Source organism: Antennarius striatus, chromosome 24, assembly GCF_040054535.1.
Source record: "Antennarius striatus isolate MH-2024 chromosome 24, ASM4005453v1, whole genome shotgun sequence".
Taxonomy (NCBI): Eukaryota; Metazoa; Chordata; class Actinopteri; order Lophiiformes; family Antennariidae; genus Antennarius; species Antennarius striatus.
In genome coordinates, this window is record NC_090799.1 from 5443539 (window position 1) to 5458995 (window position 15457).

General features: G+C 42.1%; 1 protein-coding gene across 1 annotated transcript in view; it reads right to left on the bottom strand.

Moving 5' to 3' along the window:
* The window catches only part of LOC137591203 (aryl hydrocarbon receptor-like), a 45732-nt gene extending 30601 nt beyond the window's left edge, over positions 1–15131 (bottom strand). The window contains exons 1-2 of the mRNA XM_068309044.1: positions 14680–15131; positions 4546–4733 (exon numbers count right to left, since the gene is read on the bottom strand). Coding sequence (XP_068165145.1) covers positions 4546–4733; positions 14680–14738 — 247 coding nt within the window. The 5' untranslated portion in view covers positions 14739–15131. The remainder of the gene's footprint in view (positions 1–4545; positions 4734–14679) is intronic.
* Positions 15132–15457: the final 326 nt, after the last annotated feature.

Below are 15457 nucleotides of genomic sequence, written 5' to 3' on the forward strand. Positions count from 1 at the left end.
ATGTACAGACTGGCTGCTTTCCATCCGTCCATTAAGATGTTGTCCTCTAAAACGCTTGTTGTTTAAAAGTCTATCACAGATTCAAAGCTCGGCCAGTGTTCTCAGGAGGAAGTTGGGGAACAACAAGCTTTCTCAGCCTTGGAGGTCTTGTGGTCCATCCACATTCCTCAGGAAGAATAACCTAATTGAGAAAGCGCCGCTGCCATCGGGGTCTGGACGGCACAGAGGCCAGAATGAGGACGGCTTCACAAAGGACGCTCATGTGAGCTGCTGTCATAGGTATAGTTGCACAACTTTAACTTAAGACTGAACATCTGTGGCCATAGCCGAGGGGACTTTATCTACACGTTGTATTTGTGTGTGGAAAATCTGCCTATACTCCCCAGATGACAAGGTTGGAAAACATCAGTTGAAGTTGCAAGCTAAGAATATCAAATCCACTTCCTGTCGGCGCCGTCCGGCCTTTCTCCCGACATGATTTCACATAATATTTGTTTATGTCTCTAGGTCTTTTTCCATTTGTTTGGGTTGGACTATTCTAGCTGGAGGGAACCATATGATTCTAGGTCTGTTAAATGATGTTCTCAGTGGCGGGACTCTTCGGGTTGTTTCTGGGAATAATTTGTGTGACGTAAAAAGTGGATAATTAAACTGTTGACCATTGAATGTGGAGATTTTATCAATCCACTGGACCACAGATAAATAACGACAAACAGGAAGCAGTTCTAACGTAGTCATACATGTACGATGAGAGGAAGATGAAAGTTTTGACATGTCTCACTGCTCTGGAACGAGACGACAAACATCAGGCCATCAATAACTTCACAAAAACCTGTGGTAACAGCTGCTGTACCATCACTATTATAAGAATTTATGGAATAATAAACAATAAAGTGAAGGCATGATTTAGTTCTTCGTTTTTCTGAACCTGTCATGTCAAAAGAGGAATTTTGTAATATATTGCAATACAAAAATTTACTGCAATACTGAGCCACACCTAAAAAACACCCAGTTTAATTCAGTTTCTTAGTCAATGTGATATGTAAAATTCACTGTTCCCACCAGCCGTCACATCCAGTAACACACACACACACACACACACACACACACACACACACACACACACACACACACACACACACACACACACACACACACACACACACACACACACATACACACACACACACACACAAAGACATATTAAGATATTGTCTGTTCTATCTTACTCTTACCTTTGAAAAATAATTTCAGGGGACAGACTAGTTGGTGGGTGATTTTATTATTTTTGCTCTTTGTTGTCGTTTTTTTTATCCTGTGCCCTCTCCACTCTCAATAACTTCCCAACTTTGATGTCTGCTTTATTTGACAGTTTGATTGCTTTATAAAGATACGTCTAATGCTTTAAAAGCTGCTTATTAAAATAATGTTTACGAACACAATTAGAGAGAAGAAAAGAAACAAAAAGGCAGAGAGTAAGAAAAAAACCCAAAGGTCTATTTGGAAGCGTTTCAGGAGTGGAAACCTCACACAGGAGAGCCGCAGTACTTCCTGCAGAGAAGAGCTGATGAGATTACTAAAGATGACTGAGAATGATGAAGCAGTACCAGGAAACGGATCACTCATTGTTCTCTGGAACCATGTAAAGGTCAAACTTGTCATTACGTGAAATGATGAAAGCTAAACCTGACAAAGAGCAGTAACAAGGAGTTCTTAATAGCTAACAAATGTGGACGAGGTGGTCCAAATGAAGGCTGAGCTCTGGAGCAGGTAGAAGAGGCCACCTTTCAGAGTCTCATGAATGCATAAAGCCCTGAGTTGTTCCTGTACAGCCTGCCGTGCCGACAGGCCTCCTGCTGCAACAACAAACCTGACTCCTGCAGCATTTGTTTGAGCTGGAGGGGGCTGCAGGAGCTGAGAGCTTCAGACGAAGAGCTGTTGTAGAAGAGGCTGAAGAACAGTTGAAGGAAAAGGGGTACCCCGGTTCAGCAGGGGCCGCCACAGGAAATGGGTGCGGCCCAGTGTGAGCAAGAGCGTCAAATTGGCAGATGAGAAACGGGTGGAGAAGGTTAATCTTACATCTTCTCTGTCTACTACCCAAACTAATCTGCTATTTCAAGTATTTAGCTTTCACATCAGTCACATGAGGATGAGTTTGTAACACCTCACTGTTTAAATCGTCACATTAATCTTATTTACGATGGTTCACCAAGTTCTCTGCAGTTCAAAAGGTCTGCTGTCGGGCTGACATCTGTTCCCCCGTTTGATAAATAACAAGATTTTATCGGCAGGATTCATAAAGATGAGGTCATATTCCTGAGCCAGAAACAAAACGGTGTCAGTAAACAACTGTGATGTGCTCACTGCAATCTTAAAACGCTTAAGTCACATTTAATTCCTTTCAGCTCACACAGACGTACGTGTGGTTCTTAACGTTAAAGTAATGCATCATGTTCTCAGTTCATCACGTTAACTAACACACCCAGCAGTGACGTTCAACCATCCACAGCAGGATCAAGAAACTGGATCAGCAGTTTTAAATACTTTTACACTTTATACTTAAGCTTAATCTCCCATATTTTGTGCAAGATTTCTAGTTGTAGTTGTGTAATTTCACAGGTTTGACATTCAATGTCAGTCAAGAATCAGCACTTCCTTGCCCGCGTCCATCACCTCTCTAACAACAGTAAATGAAAACATCACAGACCCTCTGATTAATGTGAGAATGGAGGAAGTCAAGATAAAACTGGTTTAGTGTCTGCATCAGTTCGCCACAACATTTTATTAGAGAACAGTGTTGGTGCTGTTCGCTGCTGCTGATGCATTTCCTCTGGGTCAGCTCATCGGTCAGTTGCCGGCCTCAATGAGGCGATCGCTCTCTTCGGACATTCTTTCAAAATAAAAGAATGTGAGTCGACTTGTAACTTGAAAGTAACCAGACTCACGATGCTGCCTCCAAAAACATTTGTTCAGCCAACACAAAGTGGCCGGCGCTGCCAAATAACTGATGACTCCCAAGCACCAGGCTCCGTTCCCTCTGGCAGCTGTTTGAAAACAGACTGGAACTCTCTCATGTTCTGATCAGAAGAGTTTCTGGGATACACACTAAAGAGGCTAAAAGACGTTTTTACTGTCTTGAAACAGAAAACAGCCAAAACTGGTAGAGTAGTTTGTTAATGCCAATGATTGATTAGCTTGCTTGATTGGCTTGCTTTACAGAAAAAAAAGTCTAATTGATTCCAAGGCCTTATTCTCAGAGCAATAAAATGAACTATGAAGCCTTTTATTATTCCAGTATTCAAACCTGGCCTTCACCAGACGTCTGCTGGCTTGGAACACAATGATTACTCTTTTATTTTATGTGTATTTATTGTTTCTGTCAATGACAGCTCAACACAAATTTGTTAAATGACGAGATGCTCAATATAATCAACTAATACTGTAAAAAAGAGCGTGTGAACATGTTTCCACAGCCACGGCATTGAGAAATAAAGTAACAGTTATAGTTTTGGCCAGGTTATAATTGTATTAATGCTACCAGTTCTTTAGCAGTGTTTATCATGCCATGAGGCTTTGCACCAAAGTATTGCAGCTTGCATCACAATGATAGCGATGCGGGCCAGAGTAGCACAGCAGAGATCTCGCCGTACCACATGACAAAAAAAGAAAAGACAGGGAAGCAGCAATTTGTAACGCCAACCTAATCATCTGTCCTGGGGCTGCTGCTCGCTCCCTCCACCTCCGCCTAACAAACACCAACTTCCTCTGGTACACGTTAAACCCAACCTAAACACAACGACCCAATCCTATTCGTCCAAATTCACACGTCCTTTTAAAGATGAGGTCAACTAAATATACAGCAAGCCATACGGAGCAGGTTTCATGGCCCTGCACTGATATAGCCTCCCAGCTGGTGACACCCCCTCCTGTACTGTAAATACGAGCTGCGTATCTCAGGCTTCTCAGGCTGTCTGGATCTAATTGCTGCTATTTTCAGAGGAGCAGCAGAACAATATGAGGAAGCTCAGTGGAAACTGGAATAACCTCCCTGAGCTTCAGATTTTCCTGCGTCATGTTGACAGAAATATGGCAGAATTCAGTGTTTAATAAATTATACATGCAGATTCATCTTTGGTCTGATAATACAAATCCTTTCTGTCTTAATTACAGACTGACTTTATTTCTTTGTCTTCTTGTCTGTAACTGTTAGAAAGTATTTGAATAACATTTAAAATCAAACATTAGCATGATTCCTAAACCTGAACTGAACACTGAAATAACACACTCTTTTTATCAGACATCCACCTTCAAATGAATGCTTGAACAAATTTAACAGAGTAAACACTTTTAAGTCCTGACTTACACTCTTTCACATTCTTGCAGAAATATACTGTATGTGACAGTGTGTGAATTTAAAAAGATGGCAAGAGGTCACAAATGAAGACATATCAGTGACATCAATCCATCCTTTTCCTGCAGTGACATCACATACTCTCATCTCACACACCGGGTGACATTGAGGTAAAGGTGGGTTTGGACGCTCACCGTTGAAGAAGCTTTTGACCTTCAGGTATCCAACACTGAGGCGGAGCACGGACAGCTTGTCTAGCCGACTCCTGACCTCCTCGGTGAAGGGCAGCAGGCTGGTGAGCTTGTCCAGCTCACCGTTGAGCCGGTCTCTGTGGCGTTTGGAGGGGTTGGATTTGACGCCATCGGGAGGAGGTGGTTTTGGTCTGTTGGTACAGAAAGAAGATTAACAAACCAAAATGAGAGTGCTGCTGCAAGAATTACAGAGGGTGATGTAATATGCATTTCCCTTTGGACATCCTGAAGCATTGCTATTCGGGGCTCATTTAGTTCATGTTAGCATCTTGGTTTTCGGTTGCATTGAAGGCATCTGTCTTTTTGATTCGGTCAGTGGTAGAGCATCATTTACTCCACTGCTCAGCCTACAGGTAGAAGCAGTTTATTGTCTCTATGAGCTAATATTGTGTTGCCGTCCCACAAAGTTTATTGTTTTATTTCCAGCTTAGAAGCAGCTGTTGATTTGTAGCGATAAAAATGAGTGGAAAATTAAAGCGCTTGCTTCTCCACAGCCGGAGCAACAAGCTACCTGTGCCATCCACTGTTGCCAGGGGAACCGGGTTTGCAGCCTGATGTCACTGAACCTGATTATGGGCTGTGTATCAGCAACAAAACAAGACTTACAAACTGCAGAAATGACACGTGGGATGTGAGCTGAGGAGTTACTGCGTGAGCTGCTGACCTACTTTAAGGACTCAAACATTTTAAATGATTCAAAAAGGTACATTCATTCAGTTTTATTTGCAATACCCAACTCCACGTCTTGAGTGTGAATATCCCTATAATCAGCGCCACTCTCTGGCTGTGTGGCAGCTCTGTCTCTCCACCTGAACTCCAGTGACCGCTGGTTAACTTAGCAGCGTCTCGTCTGTAACTCAAAGCAGACCCTCGCTCCATGGACAGGCTTTTCTTTTTCCCAGAGAAAGTGTGAAGCACCTCAAACTCGCCGAGGAGACATCTCCCCTTTACACCGCAAAATGTTTGACTTGAATTATTAGAGAAGCTGTGAGATGACTATCTCTGATACCTGAACTCCCAGTAATACATGAAAATCCAATCTTTTCCAAACACATTTGCATGAATTTCAAACATACTTATTGTACTCACTGCTATGGGTGATGGATGACAATGGTTAGATCTGTATTAATGGGTGTTTTGCATGTACATATCTATTTACATATGAGCTGAGCAACACCGGCAGCACGGAAAAACAAGACGACCAGAGAGAAAGGATGACTATAATTTTTAATTTCATATTCAATAAAAGAATCACTAAATGGAATGTGAACTCAAGACTTTCTGGAGGTCAGGTTTCAGGGTTTTTCTCAAGAACACCAGAGCATCTGGTTGTTACGGGAATGGAACCAGTTACCTTCCAGTTCCAGGTCAGTCTCACACAGAGCAGCTGCATGTCTGCTAGTCCCAGTAAAGTTAAATCAGCTTCAGATGTTTCTGCTGATGACTCCACTGGGAATTTCAGGTCAGATGAGGCCAATCGGGATGTTAACGCTCTGTGTGTGTGTGTGTGTGTGTGTGTGTGTGTGTGTGTGTGTGTGTGTGTGTGTGCGCACCTGCACTGCTGCAAACGCTCTAGCTTTGACCCTTTAACCTCCTGATTAGGGTTTTCAGCAATAAATATAATGAGCAACTATTAGATAATATTTAGCACACAAACGTTTTGCCAGAATCGGCCAAAGTAAGAAGAAAAAAGCATTAATTAATGACTTTTACGATGCAGTAACTAACTTTTTCCTTCTGATCATTGCCGACTCAGAGAGTAAAGAGTTTTCTGGTGAGAGACTCAAACACTTCTAAAACCAGCACTCTATAACTAGTGCACAATGGAAGAGGATAACAACAGCAACCACGAATGACGACGACTGACCGACACGTCAAAGGCCTCCGGTGTTCATACACGAGAAACTGATTGTTGGAGTTGACACACACTTTTCTCAGCTGTTAAATCTGACAGGAAGGTTGTGAGCTGCCTGTAGTGTAACGGTTACATAAACGTGTAAAATGTGGACATTGGCCGTGACTGAGCCCTCCTTCCCTCTCTCCTGCAAATAAGACATCTGCTTCCAATAAGGACATATTTGAAATTGAGGGGAGATGGTTATCGCTGCATTCCTGACGGCACAACTCCCTGCAAGAACAATGAGCTGGCTTTATCTACCACATCAGTCCTGGAAGGGGCGTGGGCGTGAGCGAGATCTGTGCAGTGTGTGTGTGTGTGTGTGTGTGTGTGTGTGTGTGTGTGTGTGTGTGTGTGTGTGTGTGTGTGTGTGTGTGTGTGTGTGTGTGTGTGTGTGTGTGTGTGTGTGTGTGTGAACATTTATGCTTAGATGTATAATGAAAACACGGAATAAATAAATATCATTTGTAGTGTGTAGCGTGTACAGTTTATATACAGTGTTTACAGTGTGTATAGTGTGTGTCCTGTGCAGTGTGTGAGACGCGGCGTTTCGCCGGGCTGACAGAAACACTCCCCGGCGCTCACACAAAGCCTCTCTGTCTGTGTCGGGCAGCGATACCTTCACAGAACAAAAGAAACTAAACACGACGCTGGCGTCTGTTCGCTGCTGGAGTTACGATACAGGAAAAAAAACATGAGCAGAGATCCAACGACGCCAGGCCCAGCAAGCCTTTGTTCAGTTTCTACAGGACATAAATTTAAAGTACAGTATAAAATCACTCCAGTAATTAAGATTTCAATCCACAGAAAATTCTCAGTTATCAGTTTTAGCTCAAAGCGGTCTCTCAAATAGAAGGATTTGTTGGCTTGCTTTCAGTGCAAACCAAATTTCTTCTCTCTGAGGAAAAACAAGATGTGTCAAGTCAACTTTTGTACTTTTATACATGAACAAACGACTAAAGGATTAATTGAAAAATTCTGGATTGGCGCAGTTCAGAAACACACCACCCAATAAAGCCCTGAAGAGAAACAGCTGAGCAGCAGCTCACTGATATCACAGCATTCTGATGGAAGTGAAAGTCGGGGACTGATGTCTGTCACATGGACGACAGAGTGTCAAACAGCAGGCCGTTTGAACACATGACCTACGTTTTAAAACACGTCCATCCTAACACCTTTCTGTCAGACACGACTGACTACATGTGACGCACAAGAACAACTTGAATGGCACCCTGCGGAGCACAAACCTCCCCTGACAGCTCAAACCCTGCACCCTCTATTCAGCCCGCCTGGCCTGCCCTTCACAGCATTCAGAGGAAATTGGTTCAGTAGTTTTTGCGTAACTAAAGGAAAATGTTGAAAACATCCAACAATGTTAGGAAACGCAGTGAAGCAGAATGTGAGCCCTCAGATAGCACACTGGATCCAACACTCAGGAGACGGTTATGTTCTACCAGCAGATGATGGGAGTGATGCAAACTTTACACCATGATGCGATGCTGAGGTTGTAGCAGAATCTCCAGGAGTTACACATAACAAGCTTTTTCTGCACATCAGTCATGGAAAAGGATCAACTAAGACAGCTCATCTGGGTGAACACGTCCTGAAATGTGACTTCTTCCACCACTGATTTGCACCACATTTATTAAATTTTGATTCCATTCCCCACCATATTCATCTTGTCCATGTGACTGGAAGTGTTGGTGAAGAGCGGCTACTGTTATGAGCTTGAAATGAACACAAACAAAGCACACATGGAAGACATTACAGACAGTAACAGGCTAAAAACACCCCAGCTCGCTGTCGGCTAGCACTAATTAGATTTACTTTGAATCCTTGAAAATAAAAAAGGATCTGCTCATCTTTGTCGTAAACTGTCATCCAATACTCTGTACTCACTATTATTCAATTCTTTTTCCCAAACCTGCATTGAAACACTTTGTCAGCCCCTCCAGAGGGAATGCGGTTCAACAGCATTTTACTGAAAACCAATTCTGAATCTGTTTGGTCTTAATTTGTCAAATGTGAATGCTTTCTTTTGGGGGTACTTTGTTTGGTCGGGAAAGACAAGCTAATTGAAAGCATATGTACGGTATTTGATTTCCCTCAGTATTGTACCTAAACCACAAAGTTTCTACAGTGCTGTTGGGGTGAAGGCTTTTCACCACATCTTTAGTCAGCGCTCTGTGACATTCATTAACCCTGTCCTGACTCTTTTTCCTTTGCCGGGAGGGAAACACAGTTTGTTCCTCATGTGGGAAGCTGTAATAGAAGGATAGTAAAAACAACTAGCAGGAAGAACAGAATTAAAGATAAATATTAAATACACGCTGTAAACGCATCCCATCCAGCCTCCTTTACCATGCATTAAACTTTAGAAGTTGTATCTGCTGCTATTCTGTTCATCTCAAACAGGGAAGAGAATGTTGAATGTGCAATTAAAACAATCTGTGAATTAAACTTTTTACACAGACTCTTTTATTTACTGAACAAACCAATAGCGTCATGTCGTCGCCCCGGTCTGTCGTGGATATCATGATGACATTGTGATGTAAAGAATGATAGAGCGGTGCCAAAGTCAGATCTGTTTTCTATACATATCAAGTTATTCAAACATGGTAACAACAACCATTCACTTTCTGCTATGATTGTATCTCAGGTCTCATGAGCCCACGTCACACACACAACATACTGCCAGAACGTCTGGAGACAACCACATCGCCCAAGGCATAGCTTCTAAGATGTTTCTGGTGACAGTTAATAAGTGAGGCTCATAATTGTCACCAAGCTGACCTCATCCGTCGGATAAACCTGCCTGGTGAAATGGTACCTGCCACCAGGCCAACGGCTGTCGCAGAGGAAACTCTGCTGCTGCGTGGGTTTCCAAGAAATTCATCATTTCTATTTTTGAGCTCACAAACCCACTTGCTCTTCTCACACAATCACACAATTTGTGCTGAAGATGCGGGGGCTTCTCTGGTGTTACGTCCCTCCATAGACACACTGATTGTAGATAAACCTGTCTGCTGAATGTCCAGCTGGTCAATCGGGTGTCATTTGGAATGGAGTCTTGAAGAATGGCAAACAACAACAGGCCAAAACAGGAGTTGTGTTTGTAGAAAAACTTGATGACACAAACTGCTGATAGAAATAAACAGAGACAGACCAGAGGTGTAGGCATGGGTGGAAGAACAACTGAGGGCACACTTAGCTAACTAAAGTAGTTTGCATTTACATTTTCAATAGACAAATAAAACCAGCACCTTCAGACACTAATTATATTGAAATGAACAAGTTTGTAACGCGCCCTGGGGCAGAAACACCGCCTCTCAACTCATGTGAGGATCAACACATTCTTCACACAGCAGACAAACTCACTCCATCAAGCCTGTTGCCAAAGAGAAAACAACAGAAGAGAGATAAACTCTCAACTTTTCCTGAAAACCAGAAATGAGGGAACATGGAAGACTTATGTAAGCGTGTGCGTGACACTGAACTATGTTAATTTGTGTTGAAGGAGGGAGGGAGAAATAACCTCCCCCAAAAAAACACACACAGAGACAGAGGGAAAGACAGGAAAAAAGTATGTTGTGGCAGTCAGAGGAGGAGGAGAAAAAAAAACAGAGCGCGTCTCAGATTACTCCATCCTCCCTCCCTCCTCTCTACCTCCTCCCTCGTGGAAACATCGCGTGAGAGCACTGCTCTCCATGTCCTGATTATGATTAATGCAGGTAGTACCACACACACACTGAAACCACGGTTCTGGCAGGGTTCTGTACAGCTCTCAGCGTGGGTCTGTGGTTCTGTATGGAGGATTTAACACTCCAGTCTGGATTAAAAAGCTAAAAGTCAAACTGAGGGAGATGGAGTGGCTGAGAGCAGCTCTTAGGAACTGAAAGGGTTCTTTATAGCACCATAAAGGGTTGACGCTCAATACTGGAGACCTTCTCTAGAACTATTCACCATGTAGCTGCAGATAGATTCCTTATAACAACAAGAGGTTCTGTGTAGAGTCATAAGACTATCACAGTATCTCCTAAAAAGTTCTATCTCCATAATATGGTGCAGAAGAACCCTTTAGCACAGAGAGGTTCCTCATAGTACTACAAGGGGTTTATAAATTATTCCTGCAGGATATTTTAGGTTTGCAGCATCAAATCAAGTCACCAAAGAAGATCTTTGCTTTTTGTTTTGGACAACCTCTTCAAGGCTCCATTATTACCTGCTTCTCTATAAGTTATGCTGGCTTGTTAAATATCTTTCCAGCAAATGAATGTGTAATTCTGAAGCACTAAATGATTGAGTATCAGCCTGAAAGCATCTTTGTTTCCACAGAGAAAGTAGAGGTGTTTAGTTAAATAATAGCTCACTCATTCAGGAAGGGTGCATGTCTGTACATGCCAAATAAAAATATCTTAATTGTTCCTCACACAGTCTTCAGGCAAGGTCTAATGACTGATCGCAGTCTGATCAAACACACACACACAGCACGAGGAGGGTGTGTGGAGAAGACGCACCATCTCTGGTTCTCACACAATAAAAATTTATGGGCTTCAGTGGGCTTTAGGCAGCGACATCGCTCTTCCTGTTCAGCTTCCAGCCTGCAGTCAGGAAGCACAGGGGATGTCTGTTTTCATCCAGCGCTGATGTTGATTCTTACCTCAGGATAAACCCGTTCATTTTTCCAACAGTCAGGGAAATAAGAGATAAGACTTGTGCTGGTCAGGAGAACTTGCAGCATTTATTACCTGCCTCTACTGTACGTTTACTTCAGCAGACTCCCTGACTAATCCAGCGATGCCGAGATGGGCAAACATTAACTTACGGACACATATTGTTTTTGGGTGGAGATCTAGACTTAAAGATAAGACATGGAGGGCTGAGGTATGCAATACTCATTTTTATTTGTCCAGTTTGCATTCAACTACTCCTAACAGTAAACCCATTGAAGTACTCAGTGCCAAGTTTCCAAAGTCTTTGAGCATGATGTGAAAAAAAAACAGTCCAAGAGGTTCTATATATATAGCTCCAATATATCACCATTAATAGTCTGAGAGGAACCATGTGATGTCGCCCAGCTGAGTCTATTAAAAACGCTTTCACAGCACCAATAATGTTGTAAACTTGGCACAATTTTTATAACCGAATTGCTCGGAATCCATTAAAAGTCAGACGAGCATCATGAGAAGTCGTTTAGTCAACATTTCATTTAAGATAAATACATTAAGAGATCTACTGGTGTGTTTATTACCCAGTCATGACCGCCACAGATAAGCGATTTTATGCATAGCAACTGGGCAAACATGGTTTTTTTTAAAGAATATATGTTAAATAATAATTTTTAAATGTAGTGTCTAAAAATTCAATTTTTGATTGACAAGGGATAGTGATTGGTTTAAGATCAACCTTCTTCTTTTCCTTTCGGCTTTTCCCTTCAGAGGTCGCCACAGCGAATCAATTGCCTCCATCTAGCCCTGTCCTTTGCATCCTCTTCTCTCACACCAACTACCTTCATGTCCTCCCTCATTACATCCATAAACCTCCTCTTTGGTCTTCCTCTAGGCCTCCTGCCTGGCAGTTCAAAACTCAGCATCCTTCTACCAATATATTCACTATCTCTCCTCTGGACATGTCCAAACCATCTCAGTCTGGCCTCTCTAACTTTATCTCCAAAACCTCTAACATGTGCTGTCCCTCTGATGTACTCATTCCTGACCCTATCCTTCCTGGTCACTCCCAAAGAGAACCTCAGCATCTTCATCTCTGCTACCTCCAGCTCTGTCTCCTGTCTTTTCCTCAGTGACACTGTCTCTAGGCCGAACAACATCGCTGGTCTCACCACAGTTTTGTACACCTTTCCTTTCATTTTAGCTGAAACTCTTCTATCACACATCACACCTGACACTTTTCTCCACCCGTTCCATCCTGCCTGTACACGCTTCTTCACCTCTTTTCCACACTCTCCATTGCTCTGGACTGTTGACCCTAAGTACTTAAAATCCTCCACCTTCTTGATCTCTTCTCCCTGTAACCTCACTCTTCCACTTGGGTCCCTCTCATTCACACACATGTATTCTGTCTTACTGCGGCTAACCTTAAATTGGTTTAAGATCAACCACTCAGAAATATTCTTACCACCTAAATTGTATGCAAAATGATTATGACTTTAATTAAAATGATAATTAATTAAAACTGATAATTTAATTAAAGTGATGTAGTAAACTTAGATTATCACAGCAGTACCAGAGATCCATTTAAAGATATGTCTGTCGAAATGGAATCTAATTGAAAAAATAATGCAGTGAAAGAGAAAAGTAGTGATTGATGCTGGATATCTCATTTAGAGTAGAAATGTCTCATTTTAAAACAAACATTGATAACATTCAAGTTAATGATGTGTCCCTGAATGCACCACGGATTTCCTGTGTTTGTGTATGTTGTAAAAACAAGACTTCGGTAAGTTTTTTTTACACAGCGACAAGGTTTCACATCCATTCATTCATTTTCTATTTTCTATTTCTGGAGTTGGGCCCCTCTGGCTACTGAGGTGAAACAGGTAAACCTCAGCTGACAGGTATATTTTACAACCTACTCAAGCACTTTTTTAAATTTTATCTGCAAGGGGGAAAGACACCGACCATTACTGATTAACTAGTAGATAATCTCTTCTCCATATACTAACCATGTTGTAGTTTTAAGCGCACCTGTTTGGTGCAATGTCATCTGATGTTAATTTAATAGACTATATTATTTCTATGAAGCCTCAACTAAATGTGGTTCATCTGATGAAACATCAAGATGCTAGCTAGCCTTGCAAGTAGGGTGACTGAGGCCCCATCAGGGAACCCAAAGGAGAGGGGCAGTGATCTGATCAATGCCGACCTGGAGACACTTGACCTTCTGGTCGTGTTTGAGGTGCTGGTCACACAGAAACAGTACAAACAGACGAGAACAGAGGAACTAACTAATTTTTTGCTGGTGATCTAATGAGAAATGCTCATGATCAGTTTTAAAAATAAAAAATAATGATGTAAGTAGCAATGAAACAACTAATTAAATTTGTTTTGTGAATCAAGCTGGAAACCTATGTATGATATTTCAGTAGCTATTTCACTTTTATCTATGTTCACTGCCTCTGGACCATCTGGAGAACCGAGGGGTTTCAGTCCAAGACAGGGTCCACTGAGACTATTTTTTTGTGCAAAAATCATTTTTCTATTGTATATACAACTCAGAATGATTACTGTCTGGCTCTACAGGATGCAGCAGCCGTTCTAAAATTGTGGTTTGAGGCCATCCACGGGTCCTCAAGATGGAAAACAAGACATATATCCAAAAAAGCGAGGAGTTGTGATGAGTTTACGAGTAGGGATTCATTTGCTCCACTGCAAACCTCCCCGCCTACAGAGCACAAACGAAAACTCCCTAAATATCATAAATTCAACAATCAGAAAAGCCGATTCAGTGGAATAAAGTTCCATCTCTACGGATTTAAAGCTGCTGCATGAATCAGTCGGAGGAAGTAGTGAGATTTATACTATAGTGAAGGAAGAGTTTTCTTTTGCTTTGCTTTACTTGATGTAATTTTCCATGCTGGATATGCATGCAGAGTTGTTGGACTTCATCACCTACCATTACCTCTGGTCTGGGTTTTCTCAGCCAACAGTGCAGAACCACAAGGAGGAAAATGGGTTTCATGTCCTTATGCATTCACAACAGGACAATGCAGCTACTATTGCACGCTTATAACCAGCTTATAATCTACTTATAATGATGTAAGATGGGAAGTGACACTGACTAGTCTGGAGATGTTTGCACAGCTGAAACCACCTAGAAAATACCCAACTCCTGGTGCAATAATGAATAACAATAATAACACAGGAATAAAAAAAAGAACCTTTTAAAGTAGTACAAACATGAGTGATGGTTTATGGAAATATTTAGGGATTTCAATATACAGTTAAACAGCTAAAGATCATATGAGTAACATTCAACACAACTTCAGGAATGAAATGCATCATGTAGTACAATGACAATAAGTGTAACTTTCAGGAAAACCAGAGAGAAGCACCAGAACCCCACTGTACCCCCGGCGTGATGCAGCCCATGCACCCGGTGACACAGCAGGAGTGTTACCGGGACATTCCGGGGATATGTGAATGTTTATGGTGTAAACTTACATTTTCTGGACCGGCTTCTTCCTTTTCTTGGCTGCGTAAAGCGCTGTATTCGCCAACATGGTGAATTCAGAGTCAACACAACAAGAGTGTCTTTATCCCGCGTTGTGCGAGCACGTTAACGGAACCAAAGCTGTTCCGAATGTTTCCAGAACGGAAAAGTTTCAGACGAGCCGGTAGAATCCCTTCAAAGTTAGTCCGCGGTCGGTCTCGCGCGCCCCTGTGTTGAAAAAAAAAATGTTTTTGTCGTAACTTGCGTTACGTAGCATGTCCAAACACTAGAAAAGTACCGCAACTCTTCATAAACCCGACGTTAATGTAGTTCCACGCCAGTTTACCGAGTGTACGGACACTTTTACCCGTTAAAAGCAGCCGTAAAGTCCTCGTTGCTGACGGTAAGTCCTCCGCCTGAGTGTCAGTCCCGTTGTGATTTGACAGGACTGCTGCTGCCTCCGCGCGCCCACGTCCCTGAGCGCGGCTCGCGCGCTTCACTGTAAATGCAGAGCAGAAATATTTAAGGTGGTCCAAATGTAGGCCAAATAAGACCGGCACTTGCAAGGCGGGGTGTGAGTGGAAAAGAGCGTCAGATCTGAACGACCTTAATAATGTCATTACGGAATTCGTACTGTATTAGTATAATTTATGAACAAAAAACCGTGTTTACCCTACTGTACAAACTACAAAAAATTCAAATAAATATTTATTTTCTATGGTGTTAAAAAATACTAATACTGTGATTACTATCGATTTGTTGAAAGTAGTAATCAGAGCAAAGTAAATC